At 40.8% G+C, this 27,970-nt stretch overlaps 1 protein-coding gene and 1 non-coding gene across 2 annotated transcripts in view; both read right to left on the reverse strand.

Moving 5' to 3' along the window:
- Positions 1-27,970, reverse strand: part of RALGPS2 (Ral GEF with PH domain and SH3 binding motif 2) — a 2,773,917-nt gene that overhangs the window by 1,618,108 nt on the left and 1,127,839 nt on the right. The window contains exon 5 of the mRNA XM_044085226.1: positions 7,374-7,424. Within this exon, the coding sequence (XP_043941161.1) occupies positions 7,374-7,424 (51 nt within the window). The remainder of the gene's footprint in view (positions 1-7,373; positions 7,425-27,970) is intronic.
- Positions 18,338-18,465, reverse strand: LOC122814685. Its single transcript, XR_006366884.1, has one exon. It is a non-coding gene; the product is annotated as a U6atac minor spliceosomal RNA (small nuclear RNA).

A 27,970-nucleotide genomic window follows, 5' to 3' on the forward strand; every position in this document is an offset into this window, starting at 1 on the left:
CTCCCTACAACTCTTTTTAACAGGTAGAAGGGAAAGCACCAGTGTCTTATTTTTACTGTATTACCCTACATTTTTATCTTAGTTTTTAGTGGTGCATGATCAGAAATAGTTATTGGATGCCTGTCAATACAATTAAATCTATATGTTGTGAAGTACAGTTTCTATCTAGCCTATTCCAGTTATTGTACCTTGGGGAATAATGTGTGAATTATGTCTTGAGGTCCTACTACTGAATTCCAGTCTTCCATACCACATGTTTTCATAAATTTCTTCAGAAATCTACCTTCTTTTGAAATATTGCCCCTTCTAGGTCGCCCCCAGATACATCCTCACTATTGCAAATTAAATGTCAGTCCCCCCTATAAGTGTTCCCTGCTGAAAGCTGATTTCTCCCAACATTTTCTTCATCTCCATAACAGCAGTTTTTGTTGCAATATAAATATATGCCATTGTAATCCTCCTCCTTTGCCAACAGCCCCTTATTACCACAAATCTACCATTTTTGTCTTTTTTTCTCTCTCATTTATCACTACTGGAGCCCCTCTAACAATTAATATAAGTACTCCTCGTTTTCTCTGTTCCTGACAGCCTGCTGAATATCCATTCTAAATTCCTCACTTTTTGTCAAATTCACATGTACATTTCATTCCAAATGCGTCTCCTCCAGCATTACTATTTGCAATCTGCATTTCTTAATATAATTCAGTACTCTTTCCTTTTTATTTATACTTGTAAGATCATTCACGTTCCAAGACAATATGGACAGCATAGCCATGATGAAAAGACATTGTTCCCACCTATTATACATGACAGTTTTTTTGTTTTCTTTTTCAATGTGCATTTCCAGTTTGTGTTACATGCATATACTAATGTTTGGTAGGCTGATTTTTTGTAAAGTTGTTTCGTTTGAGCTCCTTATGAACCTATGTCACATTAAGACTTAACTAAACCTTTCAAACAGAAGACTAAATACAGCACTCCCCCATCCACTATTAACTTAGCACACACACACACACAAAAATATATACCTTTTCAAAAAATTAAGTTTAACTCTCCAGAAGGGAACAAATGCCTCAAAATGACAGCTGCACCTACAGGCATTATCTAAACTAAATTTAAGGTTACCCATGTTAAATCCCATCCTGTGCTCCTACTTACACCGGTCACTCATGTTGGTAATGACTAGGTCTAGGATATTGTTGCCCCTGGTGGGGGTGTGGATAACTTGATTCAGGGCACTGGAGTTTATGAATTCCAGAAAGCATTGAGCTAAGGAGTTGGTACACGACTAGTTTTCCCAGTTAATGGTGGGGTAGTTGAAGTCGCCCATTATTAGGGTGCTTGGTTGAACCCCAGTATTTTCCAGTACATCAAGAAAAGAGGAGTGGGAATCCTGGGACATGGTGGGGGATCTGTAGCAAGCTACAATTTGGACTGCAGTTTTGCCCAGAGTTTGTTACACTTGGATAACCTCGGATGCTTTATGCTGAGCAACTAGCCTGCAGGTGTGGATATCCTTAATGAATATGGACACATCTTCGCCTTTGGTGTTTTGGTCCAGGTTACATGGCCGTAAAGTGTGTTTTGAGTTATAGCATGGTAGTGCAGGGGTGCTCTCTTGAGCCTTGAACCAGGTCTCAGTCATTGCACAGATATCAATGTTCTCCATTTTAAGGTGTGCCTCGAGTGAGTGCATTTTGAGATTTAGACTTTTAGCACTGAATAGCATTACCCTCCATTTTTGCTTGTCTGTTACGGTGGTGAATTTGTTATTTGAACCTTGCCTAAAAAAGGCACTATAGGGGCAGCAAGAGCCTTAGCCAGTATCCAGAATCTCAGGGGGGACAGGTGCAGGCCATCTGAAATAGATTGCCTATACATGTCAAGCAGAGTGCCTCTTTGGTCCTCTTCAAAAGGAACCTTGACGACTGGATGGGTGAAAGGAAATTCACCCCAGGGATCATGTCAGTCGCCCTGCTAGACAGGGGTCCAGGGAAGTAAATAGCGTGGGAATTAATAACCAGGGAATTGTTATGGCTAGGCTTGTATAGGCCAACCTATGAATCTGTGGCAAAGCATTGTGGTCTGTCGACCATATCATCCCAATCAGACAGATACTGGATCCCCTTAGAATGACACCAGAAGCTTAGCCAATTGTTGAAGTCAATCATTTCGTCCTTGTACTGCGGTATCATTCAGGGCGATGGCAGAATGCTACTCAGGGCTAGGGTCATACCTGCCTGGGCTACAAGATCAAAGAGCTCTTCCATGTCTCTTTTCATGTAGTCCAGGGAAGTACGTCTCAGGTCATTCACACCAACATGGACAATGACAGAGTCATATTTGTACTTGTTGTGGAGTGGCCTGAGTGTGTGGGTTATGTGGCGGATCCTGGTACCTGACAGGCAGCTGACAGTAACCTTCTCCTTGTTTAGCCTGGTGAGTGGGACATCAGTGTGCCTGACTACAGAGTCACCTATGACTTGTGTGTTGGGTACGTTGTTTTGCCTTATTGGCTGTGTTTGAGTGGCACATTGAGTCTGTGGGCTGTGTGTCATTTGGGTTGTGATGGGGGATGGAGGTTGCTTGCGTTTCTGCTTTGGAGGTCTCTGTTGCTGAGACAGATTATTATTGAGAGCCTCCGCAAATGTTTTTGTGTTACCGTGTGTGGATTTTGGTGGTGTAGATTTAGTGAGACTATGTGATGAGTGTGGTGTGGTGTGGTGCAAATGTTTTTGTCTTACTATGTGTGGATTTTGGTGGTGTAGATTTAGTGAGACTATGTCATGAGTGTGGTGGTGTAGATTTAGTGAGACTATGTGATGAGTGTGGTGTGGTGCAAATGCTTACCTTCTCATGACTGTCAAGTTCAGTCTTGGAGAGAGCTTCACCTCCAGTTTGGCTAGATAAGAGCATCTCTCACATGTTGTAGTGCTGGGTGGTAGGAGAGGGTTGTCTGTGTACATGAGGCAGTTTCCACACTGCCTCAAGATGCCCAGATTCATCAGATAGATAAGAGAGAACACTGGGAGCTGACCCTTGGACATGCCTGAATAAAAAACTATTTTCCTCTAGATAAGTGAGGAAAGTGAGTACAAGAGCTGCTTTTCTCTACGAAAGTGAGAAAATTAAGTACAAGAACTGTCTTCATCTAGGTAATGAGGAAGATTGAGTGCTATAGTAATTAGTGGATTATTTAGTGCTTACAAGTTCTGAACAAGTGCTGAGCATGAATAAGCAAATTTAAGTGCTAAAACTAAGAATCTGTATCTGCACTATTACGAGTTACAGGACAGAAACAAGTGCAAATGCAGGCTTTCAAATCAGAAAGTTGGGAGTGATGGAAGAGTCTGCCCAAATGGTCAACTACAATTTCTGGGCCAGAACCACTCCTTCTGTGGTAGACAGGTTACCTAGTGCTTACCACTCCCACTGATGAGCTAGTAGGCTTCCCTTTAACACAAAGTCTTGGGGGGGGGGGGGGCTCAGAAGCTTACATACAGTCCTGGATACAGCAAATCTGAATCTGGAACACTAAGTTATAGGAAACAGGCTTACAGTTTTTTTTTCACTTTACTTATGGCAGCAGTTACTGTGTTTATCAGATGTTTTCTCTTATCTCTTCAGTACTTTGACACATTTCTCTGCTAACGGTGAAGTCTGCACCAGTACTTTTTGTACAAGTACATTCATCATATCCTGCGGCTGGGTGAGCACTTCACTGTTTACTGACAAGCGGCATTCACAGTTTTTCCATTTCAAACTACTACTGATGTAACCAAAGAAAATCATATCAGACAGACTATACTTTGCTCTGGAAGATCTGATTAAGAATACTCAATGTTTAACATCCAGAATACAGGATGTGACTCCTTCCACTTGCCTGATCTGCAACACTAAGTTAATTAACCAGATAGTACCCACAACTTGCCCCTAGAAAGGGGCACACTTTCAGGGGGTTATCCTGTCAGCAAATTAATTTAAAAAAGTAGCCACTATACTTTTGCCTTGTTTTTTAGGACTAAGAAATTCTTAAAATTTAGTAGTATCTGAGTATAATATATAAGTGGGGGGTTAACTGGGGAGGGTAATTGCTTCCTGCAAAAATATTGTTCATCATTTTTCCTTCGAGGTGCATTCTCCCGCCACGAGATGGAAGAATTAAACACAAAATCGGTCACAACCAAAAAGAACACATTCACTCTTTTACCTAATGTCCATCTGAAAGCCTCGTACAGGCTCTCAGACACAATTATAATTCTGGACCTAATAGAAAATCAGTGTGTGTCTATACACTTCCACTCACAAGGTCAGTGGTATTCCAATCACTAAAACCACTCTCACTGAGTGGGACAATATGTGTTTGCATTAAGTGTAGGCAATATTTACTAGACAACGTTGTAAAGGCACGCAGAGTTAGAACAAATCAGACCGAAGGTGAAACACCAAGTTTTCAGGCAAAGCAGTTGCTGAACTTATACTGGTGTGATTTTGTCAACCCGTAAACTAAGAGGAGAAAATCAGCTGGGCTGCAGATCGGCAGGTCTAAAAAAGGCAGTACAAAAATCAAGCCCTGTTAAATGACACAGATAAACCTCATGCAACTGTGCGCAAATGGGGGGGCGAATGACTGTGTTCAGCCACAGAGACCCAAAGTGAATGTATAAGCAAGCATGTAGCAAAGGCTTATCAAAGTGAAGCGAATGGAGTGCCAGGGAATGAAAGCTGTAAAATGGATGTACATACAGCAAGAGTAAATGAGAAGAGAAAAGTGACTTCACTGCACAACCTTCAAAATGATGGGAGAAGTGGAGCTAAGGGGGGCATTGTAACTGTGAGACACTTCAGGAAATACTACTAAAGGGAGTGTGGCAGGGCCATGGGACGTTCTGCCTTAAATAACACTACAAAATCAGAGTTTCTTGACTACATGGGACATAAGGCTTGACAACCAATTGGGAAATGGCAGGTAAAGAACAGCTGCAAAGGAAGTAAGCAACATCTATGACTTTTCCCAGTGACATTCATACGTAGCTTTGTATTCTGGATTACACAGGCATTACATTACAAAAATGAATTCCCAAAACATATCCTCCACAAAACTAACCAATTACCACCCCATAGCTATTCTCTCTCCACTCTCCAAAATACTAGAGGGATGCATACACTCTCAGGTCTCAGACTACCTCCTTACTAACCACCTCCTTTCCAATACTCAGCATAGTTTCCGACCAAACCATAGCACCACCACTGCCTTACTCTCCTTTAATAACACTATCCTTCAGCATAAAAACAATGGCTATCTCTCCTCTGCTACTTTCCTAGACCTATCTAAAGCATTTGACATGGTCCCACACAAACAACTCATCTCTGTCCTCAATAACCTATCCTTCTCTCAATCAGTCACCAACTGGTTTCAGAGTTACCTGTCTGACCGCCAACAATCTGTTGTATGGCAGAATGACATATCTCCCCAACTACCTGTCTCCATTGGGGTTCCCCAAGGACCCATCCTTGGACTCCTACTCTTCTCCGTTTTCACCAGTAATCTAGCCTCTGCCACCAAACATGGCACACTCATACAATACACACGACTCAACCATCATCTGCTCAGCCCAGTCCCTACCCAAACTGCAAAAAGTCACACAGGAAGCCTTTTCCTCTGTTGAAACATGGTTATCCGATGCCCAATTAATACTCAACCCACAAAAAACTAAACTACTCATCTTCCAACCCACCAAACATACTCAAAACTCCTCTCACTTTATCACAGCAAAATACAACACCACTATATACCCAACTGAACAAACCAAATTGCTAGGAGTGGAAATAGACAAACTAAAACTTTACATTCACATATCCATGACCATAAAAAAAGACATCAAAAACTAGGAGCATTATACAGAAATAAGCAACTTCTCACCAAAGCAGCAAAGATTTCAGTAGCAAATTCCCACCTCATCTCCACCCTACTTTATGCCTCTCCAATATATACCAACCTAAGGCAATGCGATCTAAACAAGCTAGAGACCCGCTACAACAAAAGCGCCAAATTTGCCACAGGGGCCATCTTACCGTACTCGCCACCATCTTTCACTTGCTAAACTGGGCTGGCTTGAACTCTCTCACCTCCTTCAATGGTATCAACTCTCACTCACCCACAAACTAGTTAGCCATCCACTAAATGTCCCATCCCTCCAGAATCTACTCAATCCTATCGGACCACCAGATCACTAAGATCCAGCAACAAAAATCACTTGCGGATTACTAAAGCCAATAACTCTGCTGGTGAAGCACTATTCTCTTGTGCCATAGCCAAATTTTGCAACTCCCTCCCACCCACAATTACCTCCATACCATCATGCACCCACTTCAAAACTTTACTAAAAGCACACCTAAAAACATGCTGGCTATGCCCTTGCAACTCCCACTCTAATATCACCCACCCCCATCCAACCACTACCCTTCTTTCCACCCCACTAACTACCTTGATTATAGCAAGCTCAGATGTTCATAAGCCTAGTACTTATTATACAGCAGGAACTTTTTATTGCAACATTTGTTAATGTCTGTTATGTACTTTGCAGATAAAGATTCCAGTTGTCTACTGATGTACTATGTTCATCTGTAAATTTGTTTGTAATTAATTGCTATGTTAATCAAATTGTTAATCGCTATGTAATCCAATGTAACTACTGTCTGTTTATTTTAACTGTGGAGCTTTTCTCCCCGGGCCTCCGCTGAAAATGGACCTACGTCCAGTCGGACACTCCCGGTCAACAAATGTAAATAAATAAATAAATAAAACATATGCAAATACTGCATTAAATGAGGAATTCAGTCTTTATATAAATGCACGGCAAGCCTTGGGCAGGCTTTTAGTGGCCCCTTTCTTGTCCTTTCTGTTCTGCTGTCTTCAACTGCCACTGAATATCAGAAACTTTGGCAATGGTGGCCCCTCTTCACAATCCACACAGAGTTCTTAGGTGGCGTCTCTGAACTGTGGCACCAAACATCCACATATATACATTCAAAAAGCATGAATCTTAGCATACATAATCAAGTTGGTCAAGCTACACCCACAGCTTACCTGAATGATCGAATAAATGCCTCAAAGTGGCTGGAGTTCACGTAATGTTTAAGGTGTTTACCTTAAAGATACAAGGTACAGGGCTTGATTCTCAAATGGGATAACTGGCTAGGCTTAAAATGGCCTATATGAACCTATCGGCATTAATCCATAATCACAACAATAATCAAAGACATAACATCATAAATCAATCTGCCATACAAAAACCCACTAAAACTACTCAACTAACATGCATATCTGTGTATATAACAAAGAAAAATAAAATTAAGCTGCCGTTACATACCTCTGGCTGAATAGCTTTGAAAACTGGGATATCCATTAGTGTTATCTGACTCTGAAATGTACAAGAGCAATCTGTTAAACACTAAAACAGTACAAAGCAACGCAAAATAACCGTGCCTGCAAATAAGAAAATCACAAACTAACCAATGATGCAATAAAATGAAAAGGAGGTTTGAACATATAAAATCATCCCTGCTTCTAAACTCACCGTGAGGGAGTACAGACCTGTGAAATTAGCTTTTTACAGCAGACGAGCATTTCCACTGGTAAACATGCAACGAATATGTCACTAGTCAATACTTACAATCCCAAATTTTATTTTCTAAAGTAACAGTATGTCTGGTCTGCGGTGGTGGTGCTGCAGTAGTGTTGTCGCCTCACAGTAAGACGTTGTCGGGTTCGATTCTCACCTAGAGCGTCTTCTGTGTGGAGACATGCGTGAATGGGTGTACATTCGTTGAAGGTTGTGCGTCAGGGCTGGTAACTCGGCATGTAAAAATCAGCTACCAATCATTAGCGGACCGGAGTTCTGCCGTGGCGACCCCTAACCAGGAAAAGCCGAAAGAAACAACAGTATGTCTGGTCTACACATCGTTTTCTTGTACATCGTACAGTTTATTTTGTCTTGCATTTGAAGAGAACATATAATGTTATGAACCTATATAATACTTTGGTAACTGGGTAAGGCGACTGTTCAACAGACCATTTTCAGCCATGATCCAGGCCCACTGGGCATAAATTACAATATCAAAAAAACACAATTCGAGTATCACAAAGTATTTACAAAGCAGCATGTCTACTTGTACAGACATTAAGAGAAGGTATGAACACATGAAATGACAGGATTATATAAAAGCCTGAAAAAATACTTACAATGAGACTAGTGAGGCGCTCAGCAATGGCAGATCAAGCAGCAATCATGATACAAGTGTTCATCTAACACGCACATTCATGCAATACATTTATCACAATACAAGTATTCATCTAACAGACACATTCATGCCACACATCTATCACGATACAAGTATTCATCTAACAGACACAAATTCATGCAACATGTCATGCAACACATTTATCACGATATGTGTTCATCTAACAAACATTCATGCAACACATTTATCATGATACAAGTGTTCATCTAAAACACATTCATGAAACATTTATCACAATACAAATGTTCATCTAACAGACACATTCATGTAATACATTTATCACAAGTATTCGTCTAACAGACGCATTCAAGCAGCAAAATTATCACAATACAAGTGTTCATCTAACAGACATATTCATGCAACACATTTATCATGATACAAGTATTCATCTAACACACACTCGGGTAACACATTTATCACGATACAGATGTTCATATAACAAACACATTTATCATGATACAAGTATTCATCTAACAAGCATTCATGCAACACATTTATCAATACAAATATTCATCTAAAACACGTTCGTGCAGCACATTTATCACGATACAAGTATTCATTTAACAAACACACATTCATGCAACATATCTATCATGATACAAGTATTCATCTAACACACACTCGGGTAACACATTTATCACGATACAGATGTTCATATAACAAACACATTCATGCAACACATTTATCACGATACAAATATTCATCTAAAACACGTTCGTGCAGCACATTTATCACGATACAAGTATTCATTTAACAAACACACATTCATGCAACATATCTATCATGATACAAGTATTCATCTAACAGATGCACACTCATGCCAAACATTTATCACAACAGACACTGAGAGCACAGGATATGTGTAGAGGGCCAGTGTTTAATCCAAGCTGCTTCTAGCACTTTTCTTCACTGCAGGAGCAAGAAGATTCTTTCAAGCAAGTTACCTTTTAGTTTATTTTTAAATAGTTCTACCGCACATGGTCTCTCCTCTGATAGGTGCTGGTTTGCTTTTAAATACTTGTACAGTACTTTGTCTCAACTGTAATGGGAGTTGGTTCCAGCTTTGAGAACATCCTTTCTCCTACAGCTGTTAAATTTGAGCCTAATGATACTAAGGTCTTCCTCATGAATATCTCTTCATCGACAGCTCTGTTACCACATTTGTAACTTTGTTCTTAATGAAGGGCAATGTCCTAGTTTAATTTTGTAGGTTTGTGTAGAGTAGCAGAGATGCCCTTGCCTTAATGGGGAAAAAACACACTGCAAAAACAGGCATAATATGTTAGCTGATCTACAAGTAAACCACATCTACAATTATTGCTTGAAATTTTTGCTACTATAATGAAAAGATTCAAAGAAACGTTGTCAATTAGGAAACACAAGTACTACCTAAATGAAATTTAGAGTGTTAGCTCTTTTACAGGAGAAAACAAAAAAAACATAACCGGTATTAAAGAATAAACAATAACTATAGTACAAAAGTAAATATGTAGGTAGCTGACACACATGCTTGTACACTATTTATATACATTCGACAACACTGACTACTAGATTAATACACGAACAGAAAAGTACACTATACACAGAGGTAAGATTGGGTGATATTGCACATAAGGAAGTGATTGGAATTTCACTTAAATGAGAATATATTAATTTTAGTTTGCAATAAACAGAATTACTGTATGTAAAAAAAAACAAAAAAAGGAAAAGAATGAGAGGGTAACAATCCATTATAGTTTTGATACATCCAGATTTACGTCTGCATTAATGAGTCTTAATGCAGTTGGATACAACTGTTTATGAATCTGGAGGTCCTGCAGCGGATTCTCTGTAACCTTCTACCAGATGCAAGTTTAGTGAACCAACCACATGCTGGATGATGTGTCCCTCAGTATTTTGCAAGACCTCTTTTTAGATCTCATTTCAAAGAGCTCCTGTAAGGTAGGAAGACTAGTGCCCATGATCTTTTCTGCTGTTTATATTATTTTTTGCAGCTTCTTTTTGGCCATTGTGCTATTACTGAACCATACAGTGCAGTTGCTGGTGACAATGCTCTCAATGGCTCCTCTGTAGAAGGTATTTTGAGCATTCATAGAGAGCTTTGCTTTTCTCAACCTTCTTACGAAGTGTAGTCGCTGGTGGGCTTTTTTAATTAGCTGGCCTGTGTTTGTACTCCAAGAAAGAACCTCTGACATATGTACCTCCATGAACTTTGTTGTTTGGACTCTCTCCACTTCTTTACCATTGATCTTAAGGAGCAGGTGCATGGCAGAGCTCTTTCTGAAGTCAATAATTTTTTTTGTTTTATTGATGTTCAGGTCCAAATTGTTGTTATTGCACCATTCAGTCACGGAATTGATCTCATTCCTATACGCACACTTGTCATCACCACTTAAGAGTCCCACCACTGTAGTGTCATCTGTGAATTTGATTATGTGGTTGTTGCTAGCTTTCGCAGAGCAGTCATGGGTAAGGACTGTGAACAGTAGAGGACTCAGCACACAACCATGGGATACTCCAATGTTGATTGTAATACTCCCTTACCAGCACAGGTCCTTTGTGATCTTCCTGTCAGGACATAGAGGATTCAGCTGCACAGCCCTGTATGTATGCCAAGACTGATTAGCTTTTCTATAAGTTGCATTGGAATCAATCTATTGAATGCCGAGCTGAAATCTATGAACAACCGCCTGGCATAGTTATTCTTCTCTTCAAGATGCTCCAATGTGAGGAAGTGCCACCATAACTGCATCAGCGTTTATCTGTTTGCCCAGTAGGCAAACCGCAGTGGGTCAAAGGACTGGGGTAGTACTGTAGTTAAATGCCTTTTATAACCAGTCTTTTGAAGCATTTCATTACAATTTGATACAAGGGCCACCGGCTTGTAATCATTTAGGCTGGCGTAGTTGGCTTTTTTGAGCAGAGGGATTACACTGGTAACTTTGAAGCATGCTGGTACTTTTTTCTGGACAATAGAGGTATTGAAGATGCCTGTCAGGACTATGTTGACTTGGTCTGCACAACCTTTCAATACTTTCTCTAGAATGTTATTAGGTCCAGCAGCCTTCCTGGGGTTCACTTTCCTCACTTGGTTCCTTACATCCACAGCACAAAAGTTGAGTACTGCCTCCTTTTGGTCACTGAGAAGCTTTACAGCCTCCAGGTTGTTTTTTTCTTCAAACCTGCCATAAAATGTGTTTGGATTGTCCAGACGTTCAGTGCTATCATTGCACTGAGCTGCCTTGGTCTTGCAGTCAAATCAGCTGTCGAATACCATGCCACAAGCGTCTTGAGTACTTCACATCCTTGAAGCACCCCTGTATCCTCTTTCCATGCTCCCTCTTGGCCTCCTTGATGCTCTTTTTTTTAGGTTAGCCCTTACCGCACTTAGACTTTTCTTATTCTTTGCCCTGAAAGCAGTGTTTCCTGCCCTCAGCAACTCATACCCCTTGCTATTTAGCCTTTTTTTGATTGGCTCTTACTTTAATATTTTTTATATCCATTACATCATCCATGCATTTGGATATGTAAGTCATAGTTGTCTCAAATCTATATTCACCAGATTATTCACCTTGGTTGCCTCCCTGAAGACATCATAGTCTGTGGCATCAAAGCAGCCCTGAGACTTTCCATGGCTCCTTCGTGCCAGACCCTAATTTGTTACACAGTGGGCTTATCTCTGATCAAGAGAGGTTTGTAAGCTGGTAGTTTTATGGAGATGTGATCAGAGCCATCCAGGTTTGGGTGCTGTACAGTTCTGCATGCCCCTTTTATGTTAGTGCAAGAGTTGTCCAGAGTATTTGCCCCCTTGTGGGAAAATCCACAATTTGGTAGTAACTGGGAAGCGTCCCTGAGAACTGCTTTGCTGAAGTCATCAACTATCAAATGCACAGTCAGAATTCTTGCATTGCAGCTCACATACAGTATTATTCAGTATATTCAGTGATGTTAGCACCCAGTGGTATACATACAGCTGTTACACAGGCACCACTTAGTTCTCTGGGCACATAAAAAGGTCTGCATTTCAGTATCAGAAGTTCCAGATTTACAGAGCAATGGTCATTCACAATGTTACAGTTTCTGCACCAGCTATCATTCACAAAAATGCACACTCCGCCTCCCTTAGCTTTTCCGCACAGAGCTAGGTTCCTATCAGCTCTCAACAAAGTGATACCATTGAGGCTTACAGCACTGCCACTAATCCTGTTATTTAACCAAGTTTCTGTAAAGATTGACAGGAATCCATGGCAGATCCAGGAATTTGCAAAAAAGGGGGTGCACAGTCAGTTAGTCGAGTACCAGGGTTGGAGTGGGACTAGAGCTGGATTAAGGTCAAATGGGGCCCTAGGTAGGACAATAAATCGAGGCCCCTACACAGTAGCCCAAACTGCAGCAATCCGCTACCCCATCCACAGCCATTCCAGTGCTGCGCTACTTGGTTATTTCTCTCCAGTTACCATAAACACTGTTCAAACCTTTCAGTGTACATACTGTTTCTTATTTACTTCTACTGATTACAGAAATTGAAATAAAATAGCACAAACACTAATAACAACACAGTCTGACAGTGAAAACAGAGAGCATGAGCAGTAAACTTCTCTGCCTTGAAACTTTTACCTATGGGCCATTTTCAAACTACTGGCTCCTTGCACACATTTTTAGGGCCATAGTTTCATAGGCTGGTACTAGACTATCGGCCCTAGGGCCTATACAAGCCTAGCCATAACAATTTCCCCTGGATATTTCTTCCCACAATATTTACTTCCCTGGACCCGTCTAGTAGGGCGACTGACAATCCCCAGGGTGAATTTCCTATCTCCCATCCAAACATCAAGGTTCCTTTTGAAGAGGGCCAAGGAGGTGCTCTGCTTGATATGTATGGGCAGCCTACTTCAGAGTATGGGGAGTCTCTGGGTCAGGAACCTATCCCTCCAGCATGCTTTGTTCATTGTGATGACAAGGTTTAGATCCCTGGAGCATGTGGCTCTGAGGGACTGGGATTTCTTTAAGTGGAGCATGTCCAACAGCTCAGGGTTTGACATGGCCTTGTATGTTAAGCAAATACCTCTGAGTAGACGATATGCCACAAAGTATAGCTGAAATTTTTTTTTTTTTTTTTTTATTATATAGATGGTCAGCATATGGCATCTGCTTTAGGCCTGTGATTCTTTTAGTGAGGTATTTCTGCGGCCTTTCCAGCTGTTGCAGATGTCTTGTGAGGTACATACCAAACGGGGAGTTATACTCTATAATGGGTCTAATGAGGGATGAGTACAGTGGGACAATGACCTCCTTTTTTCTGGATGAAAAGCCCTTAGTAATGAGGTGTGCCACATAGAAGGATTTCCTGACTGTTGTGGCGATGTGGTTATCGAAGGTGAGACAACTGTCCACCTGTGTCCCTATGTTTCTCATCACACTTTCGATGTTTAGTGTACTGCCACCTATGTGGTAATTCATAGGTACATGTTTTCTTTCCAAAGGGGATAACTATACATTTCTTGGCATTAAGCTTGAGCCCATGGCTCTGGCACCACGCATCTGTTTCTGTAAGGCCCTTTTGTAGAATATCCACATAATTTGTGGATTCAGTAATGGCTCCCAGTTTGCAATCATCTGCGAACTTTGTTAGCCAGAGTCCCTTAGTGTTGGCCTGTACTTCAGAGAAGTAGATGCCAAACAAGAGTGGTCCCAGGACTGAACCCTGAGGTACTCCACTTGTCTGGAGCTGGATTTGGAGTCGGCTACTTTTACAGTCTGGGTTCTGTCAGTAAGTGATGTAGGGATTTATGTCCAGCTTAGTAAGTTTATCTATGATTCCAGAGTGGGGGATGGTGTTGAAGGCCTTGGCGACATCCAGATAAGCTGTGTGGACCGCCTTACCCTCGTCCACAGCTCTGGAGACTGTTTCGAAGAAGTCAATCAGGTTCAGAAGACAAGATCGGCCCTTCACAAACCCACACTGGGTGGGGTCCAGTGTTTGAAGGTTGCCAATGCCTTTGTTTATAAGTTCCACGATAATGCATTCCATGCCCTTGCAGATCAGGCTCATCAGACTGAAGGGACGGTAGTTCCTGGGATCCAAGGTGGATCCCCTCTTGTGGAGTGGGATAACTGTAGTTGTGCGCCACTCAGTGGGCATGAAGCCTGAGGTGAGGCCATGATTAAACATGACACTTAGTGAAGTGCCAGTTCATTTTGTAGTTCATAGTACACAGCCCAGGATGTCATCTGGTCCCATGGATGCTGTATTCTTAGCTTTGGAGTGTGGTTTCTACCTGTGTGGCCGTGATTACCGGAATATGGCAATCTTTTGGTATTGAGATGGGCCCTTTAGGGGGTGAAGTTGGCACTAAATTTATCTGCCAGGATATTGGCAATATCCTTGGGATCAGTATATTTAATGCCATTCTGTTGTAGCTCAGAGCAGATCTGAGCATTGCCATTTAGATTCTTGACATAACTATAGAATGCCTTGTGGCTGTCTTTGGAATTTTTGGCAATTTTATTTTCATAACTAGCTTTTGAGGATTTTGTGAGGGATCTCAGCTTCGTACTGTGACTGGTGAGGGAGTTTTTTGCATCCTGGGATTTTCCTCTCTTCTGCAACAGTTTCTTCCTTCTGTTGTATTGTTTGTTTATAGCAGGTGGACCCACCAGATTGGCTTCCTTTTTTTGGAGTCAAACAGCAGAGAACCAAACCAGGAAGTAAATGCACACACAGCCAGGAAATGGAACAGCTTGTTGTAAGTTCACAAAGGCAGATTCAGTAAATCCAGGTAGGCACCAAACGAATTCAAATAATTCCTTTATTCAGAACCACAGAATAATAACACACAAGCGCTTTCGCTCAGAGGAATTCTGAGCTTTATCAAGTGACACCATGCTGTTAAATCAGATGTCTTATATACCTTGAAAATCCTAGGTTAATTAGAAAGCACTACCAATTAACATTTTAAAGAGACTATGCACTATTCCACATGCTTAAAAATTCCTTTAAAACAAAATATATAAAAAAATATAATAGATTGCTTAAAATAATGCATTAATGCATCTGTCACTACTAAAAATGGTAATAGCTTAAAAATAAACAAAACATTGTGCACTGTTTCCATAGTGTTTAACTTTGTAATAAAACTTCCTTTGTGAAAAAAGTTGCACTTCTTTTGAAAATTGGAATAAGATGGAGTGACTTGACGTACCAAACTGTTGTTCGTGTAAGTATAATATAAGGCTAATGCCTAGTATGGGTATGACAATATTTTCCTTTTCTTGGTCTTGTTGACAACCCTGCTGGAAAAAGAACACTATATCTTAACCAAGTTAAACTATGCTGTACAATAGGTCTTTCCTTAACATAGACTTTGTATAGTGTAGCATTAAGTGAAAATCATGCCCATGTGTATGAGTACTTGCCATAAGTAATTGTGTGGGGAATGTCAAACTAAAGTCTTGCCCTTCTTAGTTTCAATAGCGGCTTGATACTGATCAAACCGTTAAGCCCAGGGGTTCTCCCAGCATCTAACTTTAATTGCCAGAGGAGTTCTCGATATTCTAAAGTTGATTCCCAATCACCCCCCCCCCTGGCATCAGGCTTAACTTGCTCCAGTACCATAAATTTCAGTTTTATGTTTGGACAGGTCAGGAGTGCTTATAAAAGCGTTGGTTTCCTTCTTTTGTTTATATCATAAAATGTTAGTATATCCGCTTGCGGAATTCCCTTTCCGTTTGCCTAGATAGAAACTGCTGCATGTGGTGCAGAAGCCTAAATAGACCACCCCTTGCTACCACATGTGAAATGGCCTGCGGGGTAGATTTTAAACCTTCTGGATGGAATGGTGATACTTTTTTCTTCCAAGATGGCATGGCATTGGCTACATGCCCCACATTTAAATGTTCCCTTTCTTGCTGGGTTAGTTTTCCTTGTAATGTTCTGCTTTTTCTCAAACATTTCCTTGAGATTGGTACCCCTTCTCCTTACAAATGAAGGTTGGTCAGGCAATAGCCCCTTAAACTCTTCAAAGAGGGCAAGTACAGGCCAGTACTTTCTTACAGATTCCTCCATTTCCCTTGAGTGCAAAGAGTAGGTGTAGATAAAACTGTTCTTAAATTCATTGTCGATAACGGGAACGGAGCTGGCAGGTATGCCCGTTCCCTTACCCAGAAGGGGTGGATAGACAGTTCCTCTTTTGGAATTTACCTCCTCGACCAGGCTTTTGAAGAGGTCCAGAGGATAGCCCCTTTCTAAGAACAGACTTTCCAAAAACCTGACCTCTGCCATGTAGTCGTCATGTCCACTGCAAATCCTGCTTGCCCTGATGAGTTGTCCTTTGACAATGCCTTTTTTCTGGAAAAAAGGATGTGCACTCTCTAAGTGCACAACAGAGTTGGAAAAAGTAGGTTTTCGATGCAGCTTAGATTGAAAACTGTTCTCCAAGTAATTTTTGTATATGGTGATGGGCATGATTTTCACTTAATGCTACACTATACAAAGTCTATGTTAAGGCAAGACCTATTGTACAGCATAGTTTAACTTGGTTAAGATATAGTGTTCTTTTTCCAGCAGGGTTGTCAACAAGACCAATAAAAGGAAAATATTGTCATACCCATACTAGGCATTAGCCTTATATTATACTTACATGAACAACAGTTGGTACGTCAAGTCACTCAATCTTATTCCAATTTTCAAAAGAAGTGCAACTTTTTGCACAAAGCAAGTTTTATTACAAAGTTAAACACTATGGAAACAGTGCACAATGTTTTGTTATTTTAAGCAATCTATTATATTTTTTTATATATTTTGTTTTAAAGGAATTTTTAAGTATGTGGAATAGTGCATAGTCTCTTTAAAATGTTAATTGGTAGTGCTTTCTAATTAACCTAGGATTTTCAAGGTATATAAGACACCTGATTCAACAGCATGGTGTCACTTGATAAAGCTCAGAATTTCTCTGAGCGAAAGCGCTTGTGTGTTATTATTCTGTGGTTCTGAATAAAGGAATTATTTGAATTCGTTTGGTGCCTACCTGGATTTACTGAATCTGCCTTGGTGAACTTACAACAAGCTGTTCCATTTCCTGGCTGTGTGTGCATTTACTTGCTTTTTTTGGAGGAGAGCATCTTGGTTCTATTTGGGATAGCACGATTCATGCACGAGTGGATGTGCTCGCACAGTGCCTTAGTGTAGGATTCTGCAGTCGAACTTTCAGATCCCGTCTGCATGGGTGTCATGAAGTTAGTCACTTCTGACTTCAGTAGCATGAAGTTGGCTTTGGAGAAGTTTTTTAAGGTTTCCTTACTGGGGGGTGGGGGTGGGATGTGGATGTCAAGGGTAATTTGCTTATGATTAGACCTGACCAATGAGGGGATGACCACTGGTGTGGAGCATCTATCTCCCATGTTAGTAATGACCAGGTCTAGGATATTGGAGCCTCTGGTGGGACAATGGATTAGTTGATCCAGGGCATTGGAATTTATGAATTCCAAGTACCGCTGGGAAAAGGAGTTGGTACCAGAGTAGTTTTCCTAGTTAATGGCAGGGTAGTTGAAATCACCCAGTATTAGGGTGTTTGGTTGCATCTTAATATTTTCCAGTATGTTTAGAAAGGTGTAGTGAGCATCTTGGGGCATGGTGGGGGATCTGTAGCAAGCTAAAATTTGGATTGCAGTCTTACCTAGTGTTAGTTGCACCTGGAGAATTTCAGATGCATTGTGTTGGGCAACTAGCCTGGAGGTGTGAATATCCTTGGTGAATATGGACACTCCTCCACCTTTAGTGTTTCGGTCTTGGTTTTGTGGCTGAAAAGTGTGGTAACAGTTGTAGCCTGGTATTGCAGGGTTGCTCTCTGGAGCCTTGAACCAGGTCTCAGTTACTGCACAGATATCAATGTTCTCCATTTTTAGGAGTGCCTTGAGAGAGTGCATTTTAGGTTCATAGGTCGGTACTAGGCTATCGGCACTAAGGCCTATGCAAGCCTAGCCATAACAATTCCCTGGAAATTTTTTCCCACAATATTTACTTCTCTGGGCCCCTGTCTAGCAGGGGTTAGATGCCAGAAAGTAAGTGGCAATGCCTTAACCATATATGTGTTGTAAAGGCCACTAGGACCTCTTCCATCCTTATCAAGGGGAGTGCTAACCTTCTCTCCTTTCATACAACACAAAATTTTGAGGTTTAGACTTCTAGCATTGAGTAGCATTACTTTCAGATTTTGCATGCTTGTATCTGTTACGGTGGTGGTTTTGTCCTTTGAACCTTGCCTAAAAAAGGCACTATAGGAGTGGCAAGAGCTTTAGCCAGTAACCTGAATCCCAGGGGTGACAGGTGGAAACCATCTCTGGCAAAGCATCGTGGTTTGTCCATCATGTCTTCCCAGGCAGACAGATACTGGATCCTCTTTGAATGACACCAGAAGCTTAGCCAATTGTTGAAGTCAATCATTTTGTCCTTATATTGTGATATCATTCTGGGTGAAGGCAGGATGCTACTCAGGGCTAGGGTCATACCTGCCTGGGCCACATGATCCGAGAGCTCTTCCATGTCTCTTTTCATGTAGTCCAAGGAGGTACGTTTCAAGGCATTCACTCCAACATGGACAATGACAGAGTTGTATTTATACTTGTTGTGGAGTGACTTGAGTGCATGTGTTATGTAGTGGACCCTGGCACCAGACAGGCAGCTGACTGTAATTTTCTCCTTGTTCAGCCTGGTGAGTGGGACATCAGTCATAGGTGACTCTATAGTCAGGAACACTGAAGTGTTGGGTACATTGTCTTGCCTTAGGGGCTGTTGTTGGGTAGCACACTGGTGTTGTGAGCTATGTGTCACTTTGGTTGTGACTGGTGTTTGTTTGATTTCAGCTTCGGAGGTCCTTGTTGCTTGGGCAGGTTAATGTTAAGGGCCTCCGCATATGTGGGTTTAGTTTTGCTGTGTGTGGGTGTTGATGGTGTGGGTTTTGAAGGGCTACGAGTTGCTTGAGGTGTAGTGCAGGTGTTAACCTTCTCCTCTTACTGTCTAGCACAATCTTGGCCGGAGAGAGCTTTGCTTTCCATTTGGGTATGTAAGTGTATCTCTCGCAGGTTGTAGCGTTGGGTGGTAGGAGGAGGGGCTGTCTGTGTACATGAGGCAGTTGCCGCATTGCCCCAGTATGCTCAGATTCACCGGGTGGACAAGAGAAATCACCGGAAGCTGACCTTGGGACATGCCTGTTTAGGTGCTTTTTTTGTAAAGTATAAGAGCTGTTATCCCTTACCTTTGCAAGGTACTTTGCAATTATAGGCTGTTTAGTGCCTATGATTAATTTCTCTTTATGGACAAGGAGAGTTGAGTGCTTGTATCAGTTTCAGGCTTCCTAGTGCTTTCCAGCAGGTTCTAGAGCAAGTGCTATTCACAGGGGTTCAGAATTTAGTGCTACTACTGAGAAACTAGCCAGTTCATAGGTAGGTACTAGGCTATTGGCATGAGCCAATAATGACAAAACTACTAATTTCAGAAAATTTCAACCATAAAAGGCCACTCAAACATCTGTCAATACCATCCATTACCATAAGCCTAGCCAAATGATACACTGGCTCTTGCCACCCAAGAAAATTATTTTCCTGTGTCCCTGTCAAGCAGAGCCACAGAAGTGATCCCCTGGGTGAATTTCCTATCTCCCATCCAATCATCAAGATTTTTCTTGAAGAGTGCTAATGAGGAGCTTTGTTTGATATAGATAGGCAAGTTTGTTCCAGAGTATGGGAAGTCTCTAAGACAGGAATCTGTCCCTCCAGCATATTCTGTTTATTGTGGTGACAAGATTTAGGTCCCTAGAGCATGCAGCTTGGAGGGATTGGGATTTCTTTATGTGGAGCATGTCCAACAGCTCTGGGTTTGACATAGCTTTGTATGTTAGGTAGAGATCGCCTCTGAGTAGGCGATATGTAACAGAGTAAAGCTGGAGTTGTTTGAGACTGTCTGCGTAGGTCATCTGTTTGAGGCCAGTAACCCTCTTTGTGAGGTATTTCTGTAGCCTTTCCAGTTGTTGCAGATTTCTTGTGAAGTACATACCAAAAGGGGAATTGTATTCTATAAGTGAAGAAAACAGGGGAACAATGACCTTTTTTCCTGGATGAGAAACCTTTTGTGATGGTGTGCCACGTAGAAGGATTTCCTGACTACTGTGGCGATGTGATCATCAAAGTGAGACTACTGTCCACCTGTGTCCCAAGGTCTCTCATCACACTTTCAGTGTTAAGTAAACTACAGCCTATGTGGTAGTTTCATGGGTACAGAGTTTTTACCCAAGTTCTAAGGGAAAATTTGAAGAGCAGACTTTCTGGAACCTGGAATATGGTTTAACTGTAGCCCTGCGGTGCTGCACGATGCGTAAAATGGGCAAACACGCGCGTTTTTAAGCCAGAAAGTTGAAAGGGCTGGAAATCAGCCCTGAAAAGGCTAATAAAATTAGAATTTCAGAGCTGGAAACCACTCTAGTGTTAGACAGGCAGTACAATGCTCACCACTCCCACTGGTAAGCAGTAGGACTTCCCTTCTACCACAGCAAGGTCTGGATAGCTCTGAATACAGAAAATAAAGTCATGAGACAAGCCAAGCCTGGGATCTGGACTAGCTAGGAAAGGTGGGAAACAAACAAGACAATATATATATATATTTTTTTTACATGCATGTGTTATTTGATTTCTGTCCCTTATTGTATTAAATTATATTCCTTGCACAATATACACCACTTGTTTGAAATTTGTAGTTTTGAACATTCAGTAAGCAATGAAAAAAAACGCATGAGCCAATAATGACAAAACTACTAATTTCAGAACATTTCAACCATAAAAGGCCACTCAAACATCTGTCAATACCATCCACCAAGATCAGTCAATAAGCACAATCTCTGCAAAAGTAAAAGTCATCTGAATAATTACACATTAAAGAGATCTGTAACCAATGATAAGATGCTACAATAGTTTCTGCCTTAACATACACTCTTCTGGATGATTATGAAATGTGAACGTATTACAGTGACTGCATTCCTACTACATTGCCAGAAAACTTTAGATTTTATACGGGACAGGAAAAAAAAGACAAAATTACAAGGACGGTCTGCGAAATAATGGACAGCTAAAATATTTCTTGCACTAATCTGCCTTCTTTTCTCTATGAAATAAAGTTGCATTGAGCACATTCCAGCTCGGATATCCTGCAGTCTTGGTAAAAGCAGAAAGCCGCGAAAGCAAATCCTTTTTGAATTATTGCTCAGCTCGTGCTTACTGAAAGTGATTGTACTGTGATGTTCAGGTGATCGGAAACTGATCCTCAGTCCAGTTAAATTTCAGGAGGTGCCCTGCTTAGCTTAAAAAAGTAACTGTCAGGCACTGGGAAGTTTAAAAAATGGAATGCCAAAAGCCGTGCCTCTGAATAGGTGAGCAAGGTGGTCTCTAATGGGCCGGTAAATCCGCTACCGTATTTCACTTGTGTACATATGGATATAATAGTTATCGTACATCCTCTAACCTGCCTAGCATATCCTGTCATGCTTATTCAGTTATTTAGCTGCAGAGAGTCAGCAAAGCAGTTCTAAAAAGCTGAAATCAAGTGGAAGGCCACCTCTACACCATTACGGTTTCTGCAGTTGTCAGATGTGGGAGACATACCACTTTAAGCTATGTCCATACCTGGTCTCATGATTATACATCCATCAACAGCCCCTTTTTAAAAGGAGGGGCAGGGTGCCATGTTAACAGTGTTTAGTGACAGTGTTCGTATCGCAGGGTGGCTAACTGCGCTTACCTATAGCTGTTCTTCTGCACCCCCATCTCCACATGCACACTGATCTACAGCTATTTTAGTGAGTCCAGTGAGCCTACTGCATACCTTTGAAATGTAAGAGAAAACTAGCACCCGGAAAAAATCAAAGCAAACACAGGGAGAGCATACACACTTCGCACAGGGAAAACCAGAGTCAAGAATCGAACCAGGCAATGTTCCTGTGTAGCGACACACCATTACAGCTGTTCATTTCTAAGGCAACAGGGGACAAAAGCCCAAAGGCAGGGGCATTAAGGAAGTTGCAATATCAGGTTTTTCACTGCCATTCTTATTCTGAAGAATGTGAAGTCTGAAACTCAAATTATGACTAATTACTACAATCCTCAATGATTCGCTAGAAAACTACAGATTTTAGGAGGAACAAGCTAAAAATAAGAAGCAAAGAAAAAAAAAAGGACATTCTGCGAAATCAGGGCCTCTTGAAAGGTATGCTCACCATTTATCAAAGAGCAGTGAAATAAACCAATAGAAAAGCTGGGTCAGTGAGTGCAGCATTCACTCCTAATGGAGTAGGGTTACCACCTGTATCTTTTTCTCAAGATATTCTCAGTATGGGCAGCTGTGTCCTGCAAAATGGAATATGGAATGGGGAGCAGACCTCTTAAGTGTACCTCATTATGAGGGGTGTTCCTTATTTGGAGTCTTAAAAAGTCCATATTCCTTGCATTTCCACATTTGAAAGGTCCGTCACACATTCATTGCTATACACACAAAGAAAATGAACTGCTAGTTACATACATACACACACTCAAACAGAAACGGAATGGCTAGCTTAAATTAGATGCACCTACATATGTACACAATCACTCTCTCTAGTACAAAGGACTTAAAACACACACACTTACCTTCTCTCTTATTGGAATGGATTAAATTCCATGTGCAAGTGTTGAATGTGTTTACTTCTGCATTTGCGTGTGTGTGGTGCACGCATGCTTCTCCTCAAAGGAGAAGACGCTGCCACCGCAGTGTTAAGTTTTTTAAAATATATTAATAGTGCAGAGCATTTTTAATGGAGTTCTAAACAGGTTTAAAAAGGGAGTGGGTGTGCCCCCTGCGCCGATGCTTAAATCCACCACTGGGAATTTCGCACCTTGTTTGTGGTGGTGAGCTCTAGCCTGAGAAAGTCCATCTCGTTGTCTAATGAACATATCTTTGCTAACAGAATTGCAGCAAGTGCAGGCCCGTGAGGGTTTGTTTTCAATCTGGCAGCAATTCCAGCTCTGCAGCCTCTTTTCCTGGTTTTGTTACATCTTTTCCATTTGGGTCTCATTCTGATTGTTCCAGAACCTTCCATTTCTGGATTTAGGTACTTTGAACCTTGTTTGGTTAGGATGTTGAGTTCCAGCAGTTCTGTGAGTGTTATAGGCCCAGGATGCTCTGTAGTAAAGCAGGGAATCCAGCCAGAACGGCACAATCGAATACCTGATTTCCAGAAGTATCTTTCTGCTGTGAGTGACCGTATCATTTAAATAACTGGAAAATTATGTTCTCATTTTTTTTTGCCAGAAAAATAAGACAGATTAAGCAATCTTGCATCATGAGCAGCCTCCCTGGGTGTCACTTTTTTTTTTTTTTTTTTTTTTTGGGAAGACCATATTCAAAATGTTTGTAACTGGTACATTCTTACAACAATACAAGTAGTGACAAACACAGTAGTGTAGTTTAAGATGTCATTTTTTTCACATTTTTATGAAATCACAATTTAAAGAATGACATGGGCACACTAACACAAAAGTGACATTTGCCATTTTCATGCAATGTACAGACTTCCTTTTTAACGACCAATCACAAAACCTGATTCCTCCTTCTGAACAGTATTCTGCATGTACTGTTGCCACAAATGTTTTTATATAATTTGCTACTTCCTCTTTCTAAAGACCCCACCTGCAGTTATTTTACATCCTTTACACTATTCAGTAGTTCATTTATAGTTATATTCTTCCAGTTATTTTACCTCCTTTACACTATTCAGTTCCCTTTTCTAGTACTTGCTTTTTTGACAACAGAAGCATTAAATTTCAAATTTCAACAATCCAACCTTCCACGTGTCCTCCAACAATGGCACCATAATCTACCCGGTCTCCCACACTAAACTGCTAGGGGTTACTATTGACCACAAACTTAAATTCGATATGCATGTAAATCTAACCATTAAGTCGGTCAACAAAAAACTCGGATCCATGTATAGAATAAAGACCTTCTTAACCCCACACACAAAACTAACTATTGCCCGAACCCACCTCCTCTCCACACTCCTTTATGCCTCCCCAATATTCTCCTTCCTCCATAAGAGGGAGCTCAACAAACTTTCTACTACCTACAATCACATTGCCAGATTCATAACGGGAATGCCCTATCGCACACATCACTGCCTAAACCTAAGGACACTAGACTGGCTAGAACTGCCTAATATTCTCAAACTCAATCAACTCACTGAGGCTTTTAAAATCAACCACCCAGAAAAAACCCCTGCACTGAACAAACTACTTACCCCCCTACTCCAACCTTACATCCCTCAGGTCCTCCAAAACTCTACAAGTATTGACCATTAAATCTAAACTCCGGTGGTGAAGCACTATATGCTAATTCCATTGGCAAATCCTGGAATGCCCTCCCAAGCAACCTAAGACTTATGTCCTCTCTGCAACAATTTAAAATGTACCTCAGAGCTCTCCTGAAGTCCCAATGGTTATGCCCTTGCTCTAATCCAGACTAATAGTTAACGTCTTAACTTCACCTTGGCCTCCACCCAACTCTATAACCTACAAGTTCACATTATAGCCCTTTTAGTTCTTCTGTCAAAGTCTGTATAGATCTTAAATTATAACTACTTGCTTCCTTTATCTTGCCTTTAAACGTCAGTGTATGTACTTGTTTCAACTTTGTACTTGTATTTGTTTCTTGTAACCATGATCTTGGAGCTTTTCTCCTCAGGCCTCCACTGAAAATGGACATGTATCCAGTTGGACTAGCCCGGTCAACAAATGTAAAATAAATAAAAATTTAGGAAGACTTTACTATACCCGAGCAATTCAGTTTCTGTATCCCACCTTAAAAGAAAAAAATCCTTAAATATAAATACTTGATTCTCACTTCATATGGAGTTTTTAAAATCTGCGAACTTGTTGCAGTCCCCCCCCCCCAAAAAAACGTTCACAATTAATCAATAAATTCTCTTGCCAATCACACACCCCATATCTGCCATCTACCAGAGGAAAGATTCTTTGAAATCTACTTTAGGTATAAAATGCTTATGCAAACACATCCAAGCAAAAAATCCTTAAGTTTCTTGCATAGTTAAAAGCCATACATATGTCCTCTCATTGTTCCCTTTTAAATAGCCTTTCCTGTCTTTCTATTCTTTTCTCACCTCCACTGATCAATTCTTATAGTTATCATATATTTTATATGCTCTGCTGATGACCCAGTCTGCAACATCAGCTTATGTTCCAGACGCAACTAAATCGCCACAGGAACTGGCTATTCATTTAGCATTCCTCCAATCCATTTTCCTTTGCCTATACTATGGCATCCATCCTTGGTAGGGAAGGCAGTATCTAACGTGCAAGTCCACTGTTCTGCGTGGCCTTATTCCACTCTATTATCTTTCCCTCTCAAGTTATTTGCTCTCAATAAATTGGGCCCTCTGTTATCTTTATTCCCAGTAAAATCAACTCCCCTCTTGCTATTTTTCTGCAACCCCAACTGCAGCCATCCCTATTAGCAAAAACATCCTTTCTCTAGTTCTCCATTGGCTTAGTTCTAAGAATACTTTCCACTACTTTACAGATATAATACATGTATGGTTGCCTGCTGTTCTCCTTGCAGAGTATATCCTAACTCCTACACTCTACTTATTTCTCCACCACCCCCTCCCCTTTCAGCATTATTATTGTGAGGACCCACCACTGAACCAGAAATTAAGGTGCTTCAATCCTCACCACTGGCACCAGTGGGGGACGTACACTGGGAGGATAACAGGGACACACAGTATTTCCAAATGCAGCTCTCTGCATCAATTGCAATTTCACCTAAGAGCAAACAGAAACCACTGTCAGTCCGGGGCTGGATTCTCCCTCTTTCTTCAGATCTCCAATAAGACTCCCCGCTAGCACAGCTATAGAGTTGAGATCTCAGCTGAGTGGCCAAGCCAAGAGCTCCAGCCAGCACCCTCTCCGTCAACCAGTGCTTCGTGTTCCTTCCCAAGTAGCTGACAACACATACAGTCTGAGGTTTGCTTTACACACACACACACACACACACACACACACACACACACACACACACACACACACACACACACACGGGAAAAGCTGGCACAGGTTTACTAATTATGCCCTCTTCTGCCCAGACTATAAGGTAGTTACCACTGCCACCAGGCAACTCCTTATCTGCTACTTTAAGGCCATTAAGAAAGGGTGTCCTATTTAACTGTGCAATATTATTACCAATATAAATGGTAGCTTGACCAGGAGCAAGGCGGTTAGAAGTGGCCTACACAGTGTCACCAAATAAATATACAAGTACTCTCAGAACTTAAATATCTCTACACAGATCAGCCACAATGAAATATTTAAATATATTTAATAATAAATAATGAACAAGAAAATATTCAGCATATATTCACAGTGACAGAGTTCAAAATCACAGCAAATATTTAAAACATTGCAGGGCAGTCTTAAAGAAAGAAAAAATATCTAAACTAAGCTTTGCTATATTCCTGACTGTATCCAAGAGAATTACTGTACCCTATTTAACTTGCTTAAGAACAAGCCAGATGTGGTGAATGGATCTACTAGTTGTCAGGTCAAATACAGTATACAGAATGCTCCATCTCACACGGAGACTTCTCAAATTATTATCTCAAATGTTACTGCTGCGATAGCATGGATAATTACATAATTTCTTGTCATCTGACGCTAACCCAGGTGAAATACCCACTGTTGGAAGCTAGCAGTATTTAGCATCTTATCTGTGAAAATACGTAGACCTCAGATCTTTAGCAGATGTTGGAAGTCAAAATAATTATATCCCTCCACATTTCAAGCCTAGTGATTATTTCACCTTAAAGACAATACAGAAAACTCCCTAGTACAGACATTGGTCTCTAGCTGCCATAAAGTAATTTAATTTCAGCTATTTTTCTGAAATTTACTACACTGAGGTTAACCTCCTGTATCCCAGTTTCAACTGCTAAAATACATACATTTTAAACAGTTACAATAGTGCATGTACATTTCTGTTCTTTTCCAGTAGGGCACAGTGTGGATCCATTTTAAACAAAAGCATTTTGCAAACCCTTTTCAAAGCACGTCTGTACAAACAAGTTTGATATACACATCACATACAGTTCCAATACAGTTGTAACACACACACACACATCTTACACGAATCATTTTGATATTCACCAATGACATAATTCTTTACAAAATTCCAGAAAGCTGTGCTGGCAGTTTTCTCCTTTCATGACAATCAACTCTTTCCACTTTAATTTATAAACTTATGCTTGTGTTAATCTACACACGCTTTATCTGTGTAGCTCTAAAGTAGATATTCAGATCAAGTAATCCTAAACCACCTTGTTCTATGAGAAGCAATTTATCCCACATAAATCCTGTCCATCTCCCTCTCAAATGAATTCCTTCAACTCTATCACCACCAACAACTTCTTCCTCTGGTTTATAAAAAACATGCCTGACCTGTGTATAAAAACTGAAGGGACTACAAACGTGTTCAGTGCTTGCATCTTACTATCTATAATCATGAACTTCCAGTTTCACTTTTTTTTTTTTTTTTTTTTTTTAATGATCTTTTTAGTCTCTTATTCCACATCCTTAGTGGTCA

Source organism: Protopterus annectens, chromosome 10.part0 (assembly GCF_019279795.1).
Source record: "Protopterus annectens isolate FY-2018-M chromosome 10.part0, PAN1.0, whole genome shotgun sequence".
NCBI lineage: Eukaryota > Metazoa > Chordata > Ceratodontiformes > Protopteridae > Protopterus > Protopterus annectens.